This window comes from Galleria mellonella, unplaced genomic scaffold, assembly GCF_026898425.1.
Source record: "Galleria mellonella isolate WM207_F2 unplaced genomic scaffold, CSIRO_AGI_GalMel_v1 utg103, whole genome shotgun sequence".
NCBI classification, from domain to species: Eukaryota; Metazoa; Arthropoda; class Insecta; order Lepidoptera; family Pyralidae; genus Galleria; species Galleria mellonella.
Window position 1 is genome coordinate 2,026,309 of NW_026441966.1, and position 19,663 is coordinate 2,045,971.

The 19,663-nt window shown below is 32.6% G+C and overlaps 4 protein-coding genes across 5 annotated transcripts in view; 1 reads left to right on the top strand and 3 right to left on the bottom strand.

Moving 5' to 3' along the window:
• The window catches only part of LOC113520926 (rab5 GDP/GTP exchange factor), a 25,745-nt gene extending 13,456 nt beyond the window's left edge, over positions 1–12,289 (bottom strand). The window contains exons 1-4 of one of the 2 annotated variants that reach the window (XM_052902824.1): positions 12,151–12,289; positions 5,826–6,002; positions 4,856–4,985; positions 213–386 (exon numbers count right to left, since the gene is read on the bottom strand). In XM_052902824.1, the coding sequence (XP_052758784.1) occupies positions 213–386; positions 4,856–4,985; positions 5,826–5,951 (430 nt within the window). In that variant the 5' untranslated portion in view covers positions 5,952–6,002; positions 12,151–12,289. Of the gene's footprint in view, positions 1–212; positions 387–4,855; positions 4,986–5,400; positions 5,518–5,825; positions 6,003–12,150 lie in introns of those variants that run through there. The other variant, XM_052902873.1, reaches the window with a different exon arrangement.
• Positions 6,044–12,155, top strand: LOC113522374 (tetratricopeptide repeat protein 30A). Its single transcript, XM_026908048.3, has 2 exons — positions 6,044–6,294; positions 10,207–12,155. The coding sequence occupies exons 1-2, from the start codon at positions 6,241–6,243 to the stop codon at positions 12,139–12,141; spliced, it is 1,989 nt and encodes a 662-aa protein (XP_026763849.1). The 5' UTR covers positions 6,044–6,240; the 3' UTR covers positions 12,142–12,155.
• Positions 12,290–14,018: 1,729 nt separating the features above from the next.
• On the bottom strand, positions 14,019–17,039 carry LOC113522371 (uncharacterized). The gene is made up of 3 exons (XM_031912535.2): positions 16,809–17,039; positions 14,315–15,476; positions 14,019–14,237 (listed from the first exon to the last, which is right to left on the bottom strand). The coding sequence occupies exons 1-3, from the start codon at positions 16,912–16,914 to the stop codon at positions 14,054–14,056; spliced, it is 1,452 nt and encodes a 483-aa protein (XP_031768395.2). The 5' UTR covers positions 16,915–17,039; the 3' UTR covers positions 14,019–14,053.
• Positions 17,040–18,233: 1,194 nt separating this feature from the next.
• LOC113522373 (COA8 family protein CG14806, mitochondrial) lies at positions 18,234–19,391 on the bottom strand. The gene is made up of 2 exons (XM_026908047.3): positions 18,996–19,391; positions 18,234–18,447 (listed from the first exon to the last, which is right to left on the bottom strand). The coding sequence occupies exons 1-2, from the start codon at positions 19,272–19,274 to the stop codon at positions 18,235–18,237; spliced, it is 492 nt and encodes a 163-aa protein (XP_026763848.2). The 5' UTR covers positions 19,275–19,391; the 3' UTR covers position 18,234.
• Between the last annotated feature and the right edge of the window lie 272 nt (positions 19,392–19,663).

Sequence of the window (19,663 nt, forward strand, 5' to 3'; positions counted from 1 at the left end):
TACAAACAGATGGTAAGCTGTTACGCGTAGCCTATAAACGCCTGCAATACCAGGGGTATTACGCGCGCGTTACCTACCCTAAAAAAACCTCTTTACCCCCTTTTGAAGAACCCCATGCTGTAGTCTCTTTGAAAAACCTTGACAGGGAGGTTCCACAACTTGAGTGTTCGTGGATCTGTATAATCTAACGTTTCACGTTGCCATATGTTTACCTGTACTGCTCTTCTTAAAAACTGTAAACTTGAGAAGATTGGCTTTCTTCAGGGTCTCGCTTTGCCGCTGCCGTTTCTCTTCGAACTTGGAGAAGGAGGAGCGCGCGGTCAGCTTCAGGCCGTGGTCCGCCTTCTTCTGTTCAGGCTTCGGGAGCGTCGCTGATGATGCTTTCTCTGTAATGGAGGGGAGTTATTAACAATTTGATTTAATTTGGGAAGTCATGGAGGACCCAAGTCGTTATTTTGTATTGCTTGTGATTATTATTTTTTTTTTTATACAACTTAAAATATCAAACAAATTTCATGTCGCCTATAGACATGAGCGGTATCATGGACATAACAGAGTATACTGTCTGACCCATAATACCCCACATGTGTTGCCATTCCTGAGGACTCAGGTGTTATTCCTCTGTACCCAGTAAATTCTCGCCATATCCCACTCTTCAAACCGAAACACAGCCATGCAAACACAACTGCTTCACGGTTGAAACACGAATGGGACAGAGGTTATATTATAACTTCTAAAAAAATATTATAATAATATAGAAATATGTTGTATGTTGTCATGTGGTCCCAGCATAGAATGGGCCACCCCTCTCTTTCCCGTGGATGTAGTAAGAGGCGACTAAAGGTGCTTAATGGTCGAGCGATAGACAGCAACGTCTCTCTAAAAACATCGCCAAAAATTAAACCGCGGTTGCCAACGCGCCTACTAAGCGTGGTAACTACTAGCAAAATCCTCTAATGGTATACTGCCATAGGAAACAATACCGTTCCTTATGATAGTCTATGGGGGAGGTCAACAGTTTTCAACAGTGTACAGATAACGACTGACATGAGGGGTGAAAGGGTTGTTAGTAATGAAGATCTAAGAGCTTCATTGTTAGCAAAATACCCTATCAGATCGACCTCCACGCGGTTCCCCCTGAAAATCATCGTGCTGAGTCCCAGATGTATTCATCACGATGGGCTGACTGACCTGCTTTTTTCATTTTTCACCTAACATCGCTCATTGGTGCTCCGCCAGCGTATACCGTTAACGCAGGCGGGGTAACCATTCCATTAATCATGCATTAAAAAAAACAGCTTCACTGTTAGCAAAATATCAGGTCGACCTTCAACCGGAAATAAACCTCCTGGAAACCATCTTGGTTGATTCTTGTGGAATTCGACACGATGGATTAACTGACCTGCTTTCATTCTCATCTATCATCCCTCACTGGTGCCCCGTCAGTGAATACCGATAGCGTAGAGGACGGTTACCATCGCATTATCACTCATTAAAAAAAAAGCTGATATGACGTCAACTATATACTTTAGGTATGAGAATTAATATCGTCATAGTCGTAGAATACTGACGGATCTATATATGTAATATTTGTCAGATCCATCAGTATTCTAGGACTATGACGATATTATGAATAAAAATATATAAATAATATGTAAATAATTAGTTAAAAATTAATTTAATAAAAAAATTTAATAAAAATATAATTAACCTACATATTTTTTCTACACAATATTATCAGTTACCTAAACATGTTTTACAGATAAATAGATATCCGTAAAATAAATATAGCGTACTTTTCGATTCATTAATATCCATGCATTTATTTCTGCTTGCAGAAGCTAACTAGGATACACTTTCACAACAACAATACTTATAATAAATTAGTGACCCGCCCCGGCTTCGCACAGGAGCACTTTTTTTTTTGATGGTTGAAAATGGTATGGTAACCCCGCCTGCGCTAACGGGATACGCTGGCGGAGCACCAGTGAAGGGTGATCGATGAGAATGTAAGCAGGCCAATTAGCCCATCATGGTGAATTCATCAGGAATTAACCATGACAGTTTCCAGGGGGAACCGCGAGGAGGTCGACCTGGTTGGGTATATTGCTAGCAATGGGATTCTCCATCTCCCTTACTAACAATCCCTTTCCCCCCCACAGAAGCACATTCCATAGTAGATACAATAATTTCATACAGAGATATTACTCCTAGTGATATGAATATTTATATAAATATGTCATGTAGACCCGGCATAGAATAGGCCAACCCTTCCTTTCCCATGAATGTCGTAAGAGGAGATTAAGGAAGGGCGAGATATGGACAGCAATGTCCTTCTTAAAATATCTCCAAAGCCTAACTACAGTTGTCAATCCGCCTGCTAAGCATTGCAAATACTGGTAAAACCCCCCAATGGGGAGGCTTATGTTCAACAGTGGACAGTTAAAGGCTGATATGATGATATGAATATTGCTATAATATAATAGAAATATAATAAGTTTATTCTCTTCACAATACCAGTTGTACATCTATTATATTCTAATATATTTATTTTTGGAGGTTACATAAGTTAATGTACTGTGAAGAACTGGTGTCTGAATTAAGATAAACCTGTGTTACAGATCACCAGGTCCTCACCCCACGGTGTTGGCACTATTTTACAATAAGATTAAATTAAATTAATGTAAATACATCTAAGTAAAATATATTATTATAGTATTAAGTTGTTATATAAAACATTATCTATTTCCTTGTCTTTACTTCCTCATACTGATAGTCTAAATAGAAACTGAGTCCAATTATGCAACAGTTTATTCATCCATACATTTATAACAACCAATTAATACAATTGGCATGAAATAAAAATTATAACTGTCGTTTCTTACATTACAGTACTAATATTAATAATTTTAAATTTTGGATTATTAAACATTACAGTACATCAATAAATTAAAGTTAATATGCAATTTCTTAAATACTATTATATAATTATAAGTAATCCCCCAACGCATCACATCGAGGCAGTGTACCCAAGATACTGGCAACATTACCTCCTTGGATTGCTAAACTTATCTTTTGGGCAAAGTAGCTACCAGCTCTCGGGTCACCAGTAATCTTAATAAGGCATGCTACGATAATTTTAAATGAGTACAGTAGTTGTATTTTTAGAACTGGGCTTCTAAATAGGTTAATATAATAACCTGTGTTAAGGGCATACTAGTCTACTTTTATAACAGAACACTACAAAATGTGTTTTTTATTTTTACTTAAATATAAAAATGCCAATCTGTCTTTTATCCAAATTGATACAATTTCGTCCACTTTCACCACCACCACCAGTTATTACTATGTTTTGCCATGTAACCACTATGCAAATGATAAAAAAACCTCTAAACTTTATGATTGTAAAGATTTCTACCCAAAATTGTGAAAAAAATATGCATTGTGGCAACACCACATACTGGTCAGATAGGTTGCTATATGATTTAATAGATACAATTGTAATGAGATTTCCTTCTCTCATATTTGTCACCCTTTATGACATGTTTGTATAAAAAAATACTAACTAGCAAGTTTGAGAATACTATAGCCTAGTTTTCAAGTCTATAGATATAGTAATAGATAAATGGCTACATTTGCCTAACTGAAAAACTCAAAATAAAATTCATAAAAACAAATTATATTAACATAGATATAAATTTGATTATGTATTGACTGTAATTCAGCTGTATGTTTTCCAAAAAATAAATAAATACTTTTTGCTGACTTAAAAGATTTAACATGAATTTTATAGAAGCATATAGCATACAAATTTGAAATTATGATATGTGAGGGTATCATAAATGGTTGTATTTAGGTATTTTTATATCATGCACTAAGCATAATATAAAAATATCACTCACATTACAATAAAAAAGTACCTCATTAGGTGTTACAGCTATAAGCATATTTATTTATTATTTTATTGTATGTGTTAATCTACATGGTCTAATGACATTGATAAAAAAATGCCAGAGCAATAAATAAGTATATAAATATAAATTTTCACATTTTATATTACACTGGCTGACCTGTCAAACATTCTTTTGCCGCTTTTGCTACCTTCCGAATAAATTTATTTTTATCAAGATCTCTATCTCTAATCTAACTATCGCCTCAAGTTGATTATTTTGAAAGTTGAAGAACAATAAACGTTTATGCTGCACTAAAATTGGTTTAGCCATTTTAGAAATGATCATAGATGAATATTGTGAGACAGATTTTTTTAAGATATATTGTGCAACCAGATACAACAACAATCTCAAATGTACTGCAACAAATCAATGTGTGCATGTGACTCCCATACAATCCACATACCATGGCGTGAATTTACTGGGAACAGAGGAATAACACCTGAGTCCTCAGGAATGGCAATGCATGGGGGGTATCATGGGCGAAACAGTATACTCTGTTATGTCCATGGTACTGCTCTTGTCTATAGGCGACGGTTACCACTTTCCATCAGGTGGGCCGTCAGCTTGTTTGCCATTCTAAGTCGTATAAAAAAAAATAAAATAAAATAAAAAAAAAATACCAGTTTATACTTAGTTTATATTTTATGGTGATGAATTGTGAAACTGATTATTATTATATATAAATTTTTTATTTAGTTATTATCTCTAACTGCATTTTCTGTATGATAATATAGTTCCTGTGTATACTAGCCCTCACAATGTAAATCCAAAAGTATAGTTGGAACAAGTAAAATTTATATTTAAATTATAAACTGACATGATACTTAACACTAAGTCATGTTTTAAAACAAATAATATTTGTATTGAAAATTGTAATTAAAAAATAATAAAAATAAACATACCAGCTCTCCGTTGCCTGCTCATTTGTTCCCGGTGGCACTTGGAGCAGTATCCCTGCCACTGCGGATTGCCGAAATAATCGCAACCATTCTTGCACTTGAGATCGCTCTGCTCGAACCTCAGCAGAGGCATCTTGGATGCAAACAATATATACTTATAAGAACGCTGCAAATTCGGCGCGAACAACATTATTACAATTTCAACATTAATCCCAAACAACTACCCTACTACAATTAGACAAATTTTAATGCTCTGCACTCATATACCCTCCCAAAAACAAGGTTACTACCCTCAGCCCATCTCCGCAAAAAATTCCCAGAATTTACACGGATTTTCGATTGTGAAATAGCATTCATTGCAATACGAATTCTAACGGCTGGTCGTTGAACGAATTTCATCGTTATATAGGCTTCTGTTATCAGGAAAATGTACTTAAGTGGCCCCGATAACCAAACGAATATACGTCAATATTAAAAGTTCTCCAGCTACCCATCTGACGATTAATTTAATTTGTAACAAAGAAGTAAGATTATCAATAGGTACTCACTGTTTAATTTTTTTATTAAAATATGTCTATAATTGAATTAAAATTCACAAATTGCATAAAAAATATTAAAACACTAAAACCTCCTAATGACAACAAAAAATATTTTGACAATGACGAATAATGATTGAACCATCTGTCAGTCTAACTTATGACTGACAGTGATTGAAGTTTAAATGAAGTACTATTCTGATTGAAAGTCGGATTCTTGATGTTACATTTTTTTCTAAAATAGGTAGTAGTATAATCGAAAGGCAGTGCCTACCCTCTCGATAAAGAAAATTAATTATATTCCTTATGTGTCTATCTGTAGAAAAATAAATAAGTATGTAAGTTGTTCTGATAACGGTTTGTTAAAGATATTCTTAAGTGTGAAAGTACGAAATAAGTACAAAATAAAATATTAAAACAGGACATTATTTTATTACCAAAAAATGTTGATCTGAGTATAAATAATCTGTATATTTATTTCGTTCTAATTTTCCTGAAAGTGAAGTTAATTCTTGGTCCTGGCAATCTTTTCCGTATTGGCAAAGAATGATACCAATGCTCATTTGTAGGTGGGTTCATAAATAAAATACTGCCATGCTCGAGATTAATTTTCACTGCAAATAAAAAGAAATAAATATATTAATTTTTATATATATTAACCATTATTGTACTTCAATATATTTCAAGAAAAAAAACTTTGTTGGCATGACAACGGATTAAGGTATACAATGAAAAACATTTCCAAATCCAAAACGTAATGATATAATGTTTATCAAATGCTGAAGTGTTTAACAATATACTCTTCGGTGATTACTTCCTTCAAGTGTTCAAAAGTTTCATTATTACTTAGAAATGGATTATTTACAAATAAAAGATGGCCAGTATACTAAAACTATTTATACTATGGTAAGATTATACATAATATAAAATACTTTATAAAACAAAATATTAAAGTAACTAGATAAGTTCCTTTTCTCTTTCAACTCTCCTGATCCTGTAACCCTATTCCTAAATTTTCTGTCATTATATTCCTGTTTTTTTCCGCGTCGATTTCCTTTTTAATTAAACTTGAAAATAGCTAATAGCTACCCTAAAAACTAAAGCCATAGCTAAAAGAAAAAAACAAACTAGGTAAGTTTGTCTTGTAAAACCTAATAATCAAATTACTTATTACCAAAACTCTAGAGGAAGGAGGAAAAGATTGTTAGTAACGAGGATTCTGTGGCACATTGCTAGCAGTACCTATACCCGTTCAAATCGACTCCACGCGATTCCTTCTGGAAACCAACATGATAATTCTTGATAAATTTGTCAACATGGAGCGACTTAGGTACCTGCCATATCATCACCCTTTCCTCGTCTCACTATCCTTCACTACAGCCCCGCCAGCGTGTATCGATAGTGCAGACGTAATTAACATACCATTACAAAAATACATAAAAAAATTAAATATTCGTTGCCCATACATTTTGTTTTAAAATAAAAATACTTATTTTGTTACAATTGAAGTCACTGTTTTCCCAATAACTTCAAAAAAAGAGAAAGAAAAGAAATATAATCAAATAGAGAATATTCGATTATATGTTTTTTTTTATATTTGTGTTCTCAGAACTCTGTCTCTTATAAACCGATTTGGAAAATTCTTTCAATTTTAATTAATTATTCAAAATCAGTTCAGTGGTTTAGTTTTTAAATCAAAATTAAACAGGCTTTATCACAATAGAAGTCGGTCTTTTTTGTAGAACTAAAATATATTTTATTAGATATTAATAACATCGTATCGTTGTCGAATATCATGTTGTGCTAAAATAACACTTAGTGTTTGCCTAATCAGAGATTGAAAACGAGTTCTATCTTAAACGATAAATTAATCTATCAAGAGCCGCTCCCACGCGGAAATATAGAAAAATAACTAGACAATGCGGAAGCATAAAAAAAAAACAAACATAACGTAAAGTATTATCTGTACTTAAATCTTACATAACAATGTAATAATATAATTAAACTTTTAGTGATCTTTTAAGAGACATACTAGCTACTTTTTTTTTGATGGGTGAAAATGGTATGGTAACCCCGCCTGCGCTAATGGGATACGCTGGCGGAGCACCAGTGAAGGGTGATAGATGAGAATGAAAATAGGCCAGTTAGCTCATCATGATAAATTCATCAGGAATTAACCATGATAGTTTCCAGGGAGAACCGCGAGTAGGTCGACCTGGTTAGGTATATTGCTAGGAATAAGATTCTTAGTCTCCATTAGTAACAATCCCTTTCCCCCCAAAAACATTAGCTACTGTCCATCCCTCTATCCTTAAGCTCCTTTCGTCGCGTCTTACGACACCCACGGGAAAGGAAGGGGTGACCTATTCATGTCGGGATCAAAGGTCGAAAATTTTCAAATACCTAGTCTTAAATCTAATCACTTTAAATGTATTCTTGTAATATAAGCTCTTTTCAAATTGTGAAAAGGATTAAAATAATACCATGGCCCATTCGTGTTTCAATCGTGAAACAGTTGTGTTTGCATGGCTGTGTTTCGGTTTGAAGGGTGAGATATGGCAATGAATTTACCAAGTAGGTATAACACCTTAGTCCTTAGGAATGGCAACGTATGGGGGCGAAATAGTATACTCTGGTATGTTCACGGTACTGCTTATGTCTATAGGCGACGTTTACTATTTCCTATTAGGTAGGCCATCAATTTGTTCGCCTTTGTAAATTGCATGAAAAAAAAAACAAAACTATGAAATTATAAAAAAATAAACATATTCAAACAGAATATATTACTAATCTTGTGATAAACGATCATCGTTATCATGCAGTCGCCGTTGCATGATAGTTAAGTAACATAATTCGTGTAACGAAGTCGCGATTAGATTAACGACGTGAAGTTATATTAATGATTAAATATTATAGAACAAGTATGACTTTTAAAAATTGTAATGTATTGCCCGTACGGTCCCGACGTAGAATAGGCCACCCCTTCCTTTCCCGTGGGTATCGTAGGAAGCGACTAAGGGTGATCGAGGTATGAGCAGCAGCGTCCTTCTTAAAACATATCCAAAGTCTAATTGCGGTTGCTAATCCACCTGCTAACTAGCTAAGTAGCTTGGCAACTACTGGCAAAACCCCCCAAGGGGGAGGCTTATGTACAGCAGTGGACAGTTAAAGGCTGATGTGATGATGATGATGAATGAAATAATGTAACAAACGGGATAATATTTCCTTAACTAAGTTCTTTTTTTTAATTTGTGAAAACGGAATGGTAAACCCGCCTGCGCTATCGATATACGCTAGCGGGACACCTGTTTAGGACGGTAGGTGAGAATGAAATAAGTCAAGTGGGCCATCGTAACAAATTTATCAATAATTAATCAAAATATGTATTTGTTATGTATATATGTATATATATGTGTAAGTTTTTATTTATTTATGTATTAATGTTATATTATTATTCATGTACTTTCATTATTTACATATGTAGGTATATAGAGCTGTTTTTATTGTATTATATATTAAATTTTTTTTTACTGGGTATTATTTAGTTTATCTTTAATTGTACGTACGTACGTACGTATGGTTATTACCCTTATACATTCTACAGTTTTCTTTCAGCTTCTCAAAGGTTGACTGTAAGAGATCCCTTTATGGGATGAGTCCGCCATTGTATATTAAATCATTTACCAGTGTTTAATCTGAGTTATGTACAATAAAGATTTTACAATACAATACAATACAATACTTTGAAAGGGGGATCGAGTGAAGGTGTTTTTTTAATAGGTACCTTAGATTATATAAATAGAGCATCGAGTCTCAAAAACGAGTGAACTTTTTGTTAGCTATTATTAGTTGTTATTTATTATTAATAGGGTTATTAAATATTAACAGATTGAAAAATGCATTCAGATAGGATAAGAACCTACATCTGTGTTATCAAGGCTGAGTGTATTTAACTGATAACATTTCTTCCGTGATGTAACTGTGAATTGTTAATTTTAAACTTGAGTTATTTACACATATTTTAAATACACAATCTAGATTTAACGCGATGTAAAAACCTTTACAGGTGAATAGTACCTACATACCTCTTTCTCTTTATTGCCGACGTTTCGACGTAGATTGCACCACGTCTTTCTTTACGTTAAGTCCCAATTATGTATTTAAACTATCAATATTTTTTTTAATCTATTAATAATTTTATGGTAACGAAGTTTATTATTAACGGGCGTGAGTTGTCACTCGAAGTTTTTTATACATCAGTGTTCAAATTCATAACCAATGACGTTTTTTGAGCGTGTCTTTTTAAACGATTCAGTTACAAACGCCAACAAAATAGATTATTAATTATCTTAGGTAGGTCCCCGGGATAATATCCATTCCACTTTCCAGCATTGATAACATCGATGGACGCACACGTGTCTAATATTAACACAGGGTTTCTTTATGCGTTAACAAGAATTCCTATCATGTGATTCATATAAATAATATAAAGTAGTTTAACTCGAGGTACACACATAGATAACCTATATTGGACATGAAAAGGACATACACTAGTAAACATATCAAAACGCATTGCGCATATTGGATCGATATTGATTAATAAAAAATAGCACTCGCCGCTTACGTGAAACAACTTGTCCTTTTGTGTTCCACTTGTTTAATATGTTATGTTATATCTGTGAATAATCTACTCCGATAATCTTTGAACAAAAGGACTTCATTCCCTCTTATCATATAGATTTGAAGTAAACAACACAGTTATTTTTCGAAAGGTTCCTGTTTCTATCATCCTATGTTGAAATTTGTTTATTATTGCAGATAAAAGAAGCAAGGTATGAGGATGCTATCAAAGCTTTAAATGACGCCATCAATTTCACTCCAAATCGCGCTGGACTCTCGCTTCTCGGATATTGCTACTATAGAACTCAAGCATTTGTCGAAGCGGCTAATTGCTATGAGCAATTAACAGCGATGCACCCAGATATACCAGAATATAAACTATACTTTGCTCAAGCCCTATATGAGGCTTCAATGTTTGACGAGGCATATAAAGTTTCAATGCAAATCTCCTCTCCAGAATTAGAGAGGAAAGTTATCAAATTGCAATCTGCAATTAAATATGGCGAAGAAGACACAATTTCCGCTAAAGCACTAGTGGACTCCTATCCAACAGAAGATCCGGATAAAGACATTAATCTTGGATGTCTACTTTTCAAGGAAAATCAATACGATGAAGCATTGCAGAAGTTTTCACGGAGCTTAAATGTATTAGGTTTTAACGCACATCTTCATTACAACATAGCACTTTGCTATTTTAGACTTAAAGAATATCCACAAGCTTTAAAACACATCACCTTGGTAATAGAAAGAGGTATCAGAGATCATCCAGAATTAGCTGTAGGCATGCAAGCTGATACATCTGAAGTTAAATCAGTTGGTAATTCTTTGACTCTTCATGAAACTGCACTTACTGAAGTATTTAATCTAAAGGCAGCAATAGAATATCAACTTAAAAATGTAGAGGCCTCTAGAGAAGCACTAAATGATATGCCTCCAAGGCATGAACATGAATTGGATGCTATTACACTACACAATTTGGCATTAACCTCAATTGACATTAAACCAACTGATGGGTTTGAAAAGCTTCATTTTCTACTACAGCAAGACCCTTTTCCGCCTGAAACTTTTGCGAATCTTTTACTTTTGTACTGTAAATTTGAATACTACGATTTAGCAGCTGATGTTTTGGCTGAAAATGCTCAATTCACTTACAAATACTTGACACCATATTTGTACGATTTCTTAGATGCAATTATAACAAGCCAAACATCACCTGAAGAAGCTTTCCAAAAATATGAAGACATTGCTTCCAAGCATGCAGAACAACTCAGAAAACTTACAAAAGTTGTTCAAGAAAGTCGATCACAAGGCGACAATGACCAAGTTAAGAAAGCCGTAGTCGAATACGAAGAGGCATTAGAGAGATATATACCTGTAGTTATGGCACAAGCTAAAATATACTGGGATATGGAAAATTATGGCCAGGTGGAAAAGATTTTTCGTAAATCCGTAGAATTTTGCAACGAATCAGATGTTTGGCGTCTCAATGTTGCCCATGTCTTATTTATGCAAGAAAACAAATACAAAGAGGCGGCTAGCTTCTATGAGCCGATTGTTAAAAAACAATACGACAATATTTTAGACGTAAGCGCAGTTGTATTAGCTAATTTATGTGTATCTTACATAATGACATCACAAAACGAAGAAGCTGAAGATATTATGCGTAAAATAGAAAAAGAAGAAGAACAGCAGATATTTGAGGATCCTCAGAAGAAATTTTACCATTTGTGTATTGTTAACCTAGTCATTGGCACTTTATATTGTGCCAAGGGAAATTATGAATTCGGTATATCAAGAGTAATCAAATCATTGGAGCCGTTTAATAAACGTTTGGGTACCGACACATGGTTCTATGCTAAAAGATGTTTTTTGTCCTTCCTTGAAAATCTAGCAAAACACTTGATCGTGGTAAAAGATAACACTATTAAAGATTGTTTGCAGTTCCTTGAAGGCTGTGAAACTTACGGTAGACGCGTAAGCACCGTTATCGAGAGCCCGTTTCAAGAGGAAGACGTTAATTCCAAAGCAAAACAAACCGTCACTTACGAAGCACGTTTGCTACGTTACATGTTCTACAAACTGCGGAACATTGACGATTCAGTTACAATTAATAAGTATGAAGATTTAAAATAAATCACTTACCTGGTGCTATTGTTTTTTTATCTCTGCCTGCCTTTCTTGCATCTTTATGTTTCAAAATAAAATCTCTTTCCTGTCCTAAAGATACAGATGCAATAGGATAATTAGAGTCTAATTCAGGTTCGTTATCTCTATGTTCTCCTATGTGATCAAGGCCATTTTTATACCTAGAAAACAAAAGTCTCTTAAACTAATCATAGGTTACAAATAATATATCATAAGTACTTCAATGTGCTTACCTATTTACCAGCACAAAATTATACTGTATACCCTTTAGTTTAAAAATGTAATCTCGTAAAGCTAATACGGGTTCAGGCCAAGCTAATGCGGGCACAGTGATGCCTGAATATGTGTATGTGATACCAACATCACCGTATGCCACCTGTTGGCGTGGTAGTGGGTATATTTTGCCAAATACCCTATAAGTAAAAAGATTCAATTAAATTTCGCAACTTAAATAAATATATAAATTTATATTATATATAATGAGAATGTTTATGGCAGCATTTAGACTAATTATACGTGAATTTTGATGGAATTTAAGATAAAAATCACATTCTATTGTTAACAGTGACTTCTATTATGACTGCTTATACGTACTTTCCACTCGAGCATCTTTCTTTCTCAACAGTTATCTAGGTATTCTTTAAGCTATATGACCAATACATTGTCACAATCATATCAGTCTCTTTCGTTCTTCTGATTTTCTTATTTCGTATTCTATCATGTAACGAAACTTCAAGCATAGCCCTCTCTATAGCTCACTAAACATCAAGCATGCAATACATGAACTACGTTTTACTAAATATTCGTACTTTATCTTTGCTAAATCTCCAACAAAATACTGCAATGAATCTTCTAATTCTTGAAATAGTTTCGTCGCAATTGTCTTTGATATTACTACAGCATAGTCCAAGTCAAGATCATGCTGTTTTATGGTTTTCCATTTAATATCTCTTATGTTTACTTCTTGCAATTCATTCATAATGTATTCAGTATTTTGAATCTATTAAAATAGTCTGTAGGGAAAAATGTAATATTATAATGACAACATTTTATCTGTCAATATTATAGGCGTCATGCAGTCTATTGTTTTAACGTACTATTTTTAATCTTTCCTCAATAAATAATATATAAATTCAAAAATTAAATAATATACGAAAACTTAATATTTATTCTTACCTTATTGCTGAATAATTACCATTTATAAAACCTAAAATCGCATCAACAGCTTATTATTTACAATCAAAATTTATATAGATTATAGCTCTTTTAAAGGTAGACAGTAATTGTGTTGCCACTTTATTTACAAATTACCACCATACTCGTATGTATAGGCACAGATAATATCATTTATAATATTTTATGATCGAAATTCTGTTAAGGTGTTTGTCTGTATGTGCAGTATATCTTTAGTGGTAAATCTAAGATTCGAAAATATATATATTCAACATTAAGTATTTCTATGTTTAAATACCTACTTTAACTTTTTTATGTTTCGTCACGTAAATAAACTGTAGATGATGCCTGTTTGTAAAATAGAGAAACGTTCATTTTGTCTAACAGCATTGCCTTATTTAAGATTGAGGCTTGGCAACTAAAAAAGGTACATATGTACTCCAAACATCCGATTATAGTCTCCATATAAATACTTCCTCACAAAAACAGTTCAACTTTTTATTCATTTGCCCCATATACTTCCCTCCGCCTCTTAAATACGCTAATGTGTAACCACGTACTATTAGAAAATATCTATCGTTTAAATATTGAAAATCGATTACACATACATAAAATATAATTATATTACCTATGTTAAATTATTCTGCAAAATTTAGTCAAAACAGATAAACTAAACTTGAAACAAAATAGAATTTTATTTTTTACAATTTCAATAAATCTATAAAAATTATACAAAAAGCAAAGGAGGCTTCGGTATATTTGACGAAGGTACAATATTATTAGTATCTTGCAAAAATTTTTTAAAAATTTCAGAGCCTGTCAAAAATCTTTTACTTGCAATCGGATAATTCACAGTCGCATATGCACTTTGTATTCCGGTATCTGTCGCTCCACAAATAACACTTCTGGAACTATAAATTAAAATAAATATATGATTTCAAATCAAAATATTCATAACAAGAAAATTAATTTGCAGTCTTAAGCTTACTTTATACAATCCAATAAGCAATCTTTATCGAAATAGACTGAATACTGTCTAATTCTTCGAATAATATCACCATTATCGAAATCTGACTCATAATCATATTCGTATAATTTTTCTATTATGCCATCTTTATCTTTAACAGTCCAAATATATTCTCCAGGGAGACCTTTTAATCTTGGAGCATCTGACACTAACGGAATTAAATTATCGATTTCCTGTAGCATATTTTCGGTAATGTTAGAATGAGAACATGAAGATAAAGTTTTTGTATCATTTATTTTGCATGGAGATTGTAACGAAAACTGTCGGTTCGAATTAACTGTTGTAGTATGTCTTCTGGGATTTTCTAAAAATTTTTGTATCTCGGCCTTTACGTCCGAATTCAATAGATTGTCATTGGTTCTGATAATAAAACGACTACAGTATGTCTTAAGCTCAGTATTTTTTGTTTTATATATTTCTTTTATTAATCGTAAAAGGTTTTTTTCTGCATCTTCCTTCTCTAGTGATAACTTCCTCACACGAGCTTTTAAAAAAATATTCTCCTCATGTGTAACCAAATATAAATGTTGAAAACTCACATACCTAGATCTGCTCTCCTTTATTTTTTTCTGTGTGTCATCTATATGTCGTAAAAGTCTATTTTTCGCCATTGATTGTAATTGATATTGCAATCTTATGTTCTTATTTTCGTGAATCGCTGCAATCAATATTTGCCCAAGATTCTTTCGTTCTTCTCCTATCTCTTTTAGTTTTTTAAGTAATATAATATTTATTTTTTGTTGATTTTCGTTTCTTTTGGCTTTTAACGTATATATGCCCTTTATAAATTTGTATGCAACTTCTCTAACAATTACCCATATTTTAAATAAAAATTTAATCATAGCAACTCCATTAATAATGGCGGATTTTTTTAAATTCGTTGCTGACATATATAAATTAATTTTAGCGACTATGTATTTTGTACATAAGATGATTTCTTTCTTCTTGTTGTATATAAATACAATAAATGCGCCAGCAAGGAATGTCATGTAATGTAATATAGCCATATTTTGTTTTTGATTGCTATTTAATACATTAAACTTTTCAACATGGACTCGTGTTATTTGTTTTACCGGCATTGTGGTATTTTCAAAAACAAATCCAAACATTTTAGGACTCACATCTAAAAATTAACAATTAAGGATTAGGATAATCTAAGAGATTAGGTATTAAACAGTGCAAGTTGATAACTGACTATATATTTATGACTATAGTAAACGACGATGTATATTTTGATTAGAGCGAGATTGTCTTTTACTGCTCTTTGGTCGTCGCTTCTACTTCGGTTTTATGTTAAATAAATAATAGTTATGATTCCTAATTTAATAAAAATCAACTTTTATTGTAAATATCAACACAGCTATCGCGCCACTGAAAAGGCGTCATCAAAATTTTATTTTACGATAGAAATTGTTTTTGCGATTTGACCTCTTGGCGCTCCTTGCCATCTTGCGCTTAGATAGACCACTCTCTCACTCTATCCCAAAGCCATATTACAGTTGGTAGATCAACTATAGTCAGCGCCGGGTATAAGAACTAAAACAATTTATGTTGTGTACCTTTACCAGGTGTTGATAGAATGGTAAATCTGCTTGAACAATCGGTATACACTGGCAGGGCACCAATGAAAGATAATATAGGTAATTGTGAAAGCAGGTCAGTTAGTCTAACGTGACGAATTCAAGAATAACTACAATAGTCTCCAGGGGGAACCGCGTGGAGGTTGACATTCTAGTAAGACCTTTTTTTAATAGTTAAATAATGGAATGGTAACCCCGCCTGCGCTATCGGTATATGCTGGCGGGACACCAGTGAGGGATGATAGGTGACAATAAAAGTGGGTCAGTTAGCCCATTGTGACGAATTTCACTACAATGGTTTCCAAAAGGAACCGCGTAGAGGTCAATCTGATGAAGTATATTACTAGTTATGGGTCAATTAGACCTCTTTACTAATAATACCTTTCCCCTCTTCTACTAGATATTACAATGCTGGTCAAGCGGTTTAGACACAGTCTCTGCAAATATTTTTCTTGAATTCACCTCTGATCACGTAACCTATTATCAGAGAGACTATATGCATGAGTCTTATGCCACCAAATTGCCTAGTAAAACTAAATTCTGTAATAGTTTCATTTTATAGGCAAAAGTTCGTATAATAAATTTGTTGCTTTAATTGAGTCTCTAGATTTTCGATCGGGTCATTTTAGGAAACGAACTATTCTAAATTGGATCAAATCGGGACGTTCTGATATGTGCCCCCTTAATGTCCATTGCCTAGTCTCTCGAGACACAGAGTATCCTCGTTTGAAGACAAGATAATTGGTATTATTATATGATATATGCTATTTTAAGCTTAACTTGTTTATTATTAAATAAACTAATTGAATTGTTTTTTTTTTTCTAACGCACGCAAAGTTGCGAGATACAGCTAATAAACAATATGCAGAATTTACCTGACTTTCGAATTTCCTTACTCTTCTTCAAATATATGTCGACACTACACATCATGATCCACATGACCGAGCATAAGCCAATTAGCCATTTGAAAGCTATATACATTTTAAATTGTATGCTATGTATGTTCTCTTAATCAACTATTATATATTACATTGAGTCTCCCATGGATTCTGTACCATAAATTTATAATACATAGAAATCATATTTTGTAAATTACGAAAACTCTGACACAGTATGACATTTCAACATGATAAAATATTTTTAAATAGTGTAAGCCTACTTGCCAGTAATTTATGCAGAATGCAGCTTGCACAGTAATTAGGGCTGAATGTAGGGGCGCTAGTCAGGCAAATGTCCAAAGGGAAAACTAATTAAGATGGTAATTTATTAAGGGCGATTTTGGTCTTAAATAGTAAATTATTAGGTCGAAAAGTAAAATAAAAAATTAATACAAAGTATTTAAAATGTGCAATTTTAACATAATTTATAATATCAATATGACAAATAATATCTAATGCCAAATGAAGAATCAAAGTTTTCACCTAGAAATAATCTTAACATAATCTATGGTAATATCGATTTTATTTTCAACCAATTTTAAAAAAAAGGAAGGTCTCAACTCAGTTGCACTTTGTTTTTGTTTGTTACCTCACAACTACGTCAGTTGTGAACCGTTTTGGAAAATTCTCTTTTATCCGTAAAGGATATTTTTACAGAATTGGTTCCATAGAAATTTTATCAAAATTAGGAGTTTTGTTTTTATTATCAAAATAACCGGTTTATTTGCCACCACAAATTTTAATGGGTTTTTTTTTGGATCTTGGATTCTCTTTTGGATGAACACAATCTTAATTATCATCATGCTATCTTTCAAAATTATTTGATTTGTTATGGATGGATGGTTTGATTTCAAAAGTTGATTAATGTAATTCGATAAAATGAGATGATAAAGTGTGATTCAGACTTCAGTTGACAATTGTTGTGGTATATTAATAACTACTTTTTTTTATCTTTTTTATTTAGAGGCTTTTATCCTATAAGGATATGTCAGCCTCATCATACCCTAATTTTATAAAATACCTCACATACTTAAAACATTGATACATAAATAGATAATACATAATATCTTAGTAGTCTATTTTCATAAAGGAAATTATTGATACAAAAATATAGTAATTAAAGATTTTGCCATTCCAGAATGTGGTTCTGCGAGTGTAATAACTACTTAAAAAAATTAAGTAAAAACAATTGAGATTGAGGCTGTGATATGCACACAGTGATTCAAAAACATGTTTTTTATTGCTTTACATGATGAAAATTAAAATTAACTTCTATTCTATTCTCTCTTCTATTGTATTCTAATTATGTCATTTAAAAAAAAAATAGGGCAAACCAATAGTGAGGAGCATAATAAAAATCACTTTATTTTATATTCTTTAATTTAAACACTCTATTAAGTTTAACTTGAATAGCTAGTCCCAGTAACTTTATATTTTTCTTATACCATTCTATATTGTATGTAATATGTGACCGCCAATTCTTGTCCAGGAATGCTTTGTAAAAAACACTCATTTCATCTGCTGATAAAGTTTGTTTGCCTTTAGGTAGATTTTTCTTAAGATATTCTTCCCTTTCCTGAAATCATAAATACAAAATTAGTAGATACCATATCACAATGTAAGTAAGATCGCTGGCTTGAGTATAACATTATAGGTGCATTAATTAAATATTAACATAATATTTTCATACAATAATTGGCAATTGTTAATTGTCTAATTCTACTTATATTACACATATGAAAGATGCCTGGAAGTTTGTTTCTCAATCACGTTTAAATGGCTGAACAAATTTAAATTAAATTTGGTATATGGATAGGTTATATCCCGACCTAAAACATAGAATATACAACAATTTACACAGGTATAACAGTGGGTACAGCTATTTATACATACATACATACATTGCTGTCACGCCTGTCTCCCATTAGGGTAGGCAGAAACAATGGAATGCCAAATGCTTCGATTCAAACAAACCTCTTTTGCTTCTTCCACATTCAGCAATCTTTTCAACAATTGGGTACTTTTAACAGCTATTTATTAATAATCTCCATTCATATATATCTCTTTCGTAATTCAATAAATGCAACAATCACTATTTTTATTTATTCATTACATAAATACTACCTGAAAAAACCTAGAGTTATGCCGAGTCCAAAACTCTTGATTCCATTCTTGCACTTCTGTTCTCATACGTCTATATCGTCGCTCTAAAGCGGTCTCATCTTGCGCTTGCTTGAATACAATTCTCCTTAAATTCGAGACGGGATCTGGCGGTCCAACCATGTCACTGGAAATTTTTGTTGGATTTGGCGGCTGAATAACCTTCGAGTCTGCTAATGACCGTGTTGGACATAACATTAACTTTTGGCTATTAGATATTATTATAAGTCTAACAGGCAACATATTTATCGTTTATGGAGACAGACTATTTACATGTTTATTTAAAATATTTCGAATAAAAGAACAGAAAAGGTGAAATAACACTCTAGTAATGAATGAAACAGCTGATTGTCATTTTCAATGTCAAGATGTCGTCCACAGATTAGAGGAATTTTAGTGACGGCTGTCAGTTTGGCAGTACGTTTTTAACGTTTTTACTGTTTAGAAACAAAATAATATAATTAATAAACGCACACAAATATAATAGTTAATTGCAAATAACCTACTGGGTTTTCTAAAGAAATTATACTTGTATTATTTTATGTAAATTCTATGATTTTTTACTTACTATTTCAAATACCAAATGAACACAAACGTATGTACTTACATATTATGGTTTTAATCATATTTCC

Bases quoted from the DNA above. Each gene is read 5' to 3' on its own strand.
- LOC113522374 (XM_026908048.3), top strand. From the start codon at position 6,241: ATGGATTATTTACAAATAAAAGATGGCCAGTATACTAAAACTATTTAT. The intron at 6,295-10,206 runs GTAAGATTATAC...TTATTATTGCAG, and splicing joins CTAAAACTATTTATACTATG to ATAAAAGAAGCAAGGTATGA.
- LOC113522371 (XM_031912535.2), bottom strand. From the start codon at position 16,914: ATGTATATAGCTTTCAAATGGCTAATTGGCTTATGCTCGGTCATGTGG. The intron at 15,477-16,808 runs GTAAATTCTGCA...GTTAATTTTTAG, and splicing joins TAAGGAAATTCGAAAGTCAG to ATGTGAGTCCTAAAATGTTT. The intron at 14,238-14,314 runs GTAAGCTTAAGA...TTTAATTTATAG, and splicing joins TGCTTATTGGATTGTATAAA to TTCCAGAAGTGTTATTTGTG.
- LOC113522373 (XM_026908047.3), bottom strand. From the start codon at position 19,274: ATGTTGCCTGTTAGACTTATAATAATATCTAATAGCCAAAAGTTAATG. The intron at 18,448-18,995 runs GTAGTATTTATG...TTATGATTTCAG, and splicing joins ATAACTCTAGGTTTTTTCAG to GAAAGGGAAGAATATCTTAA.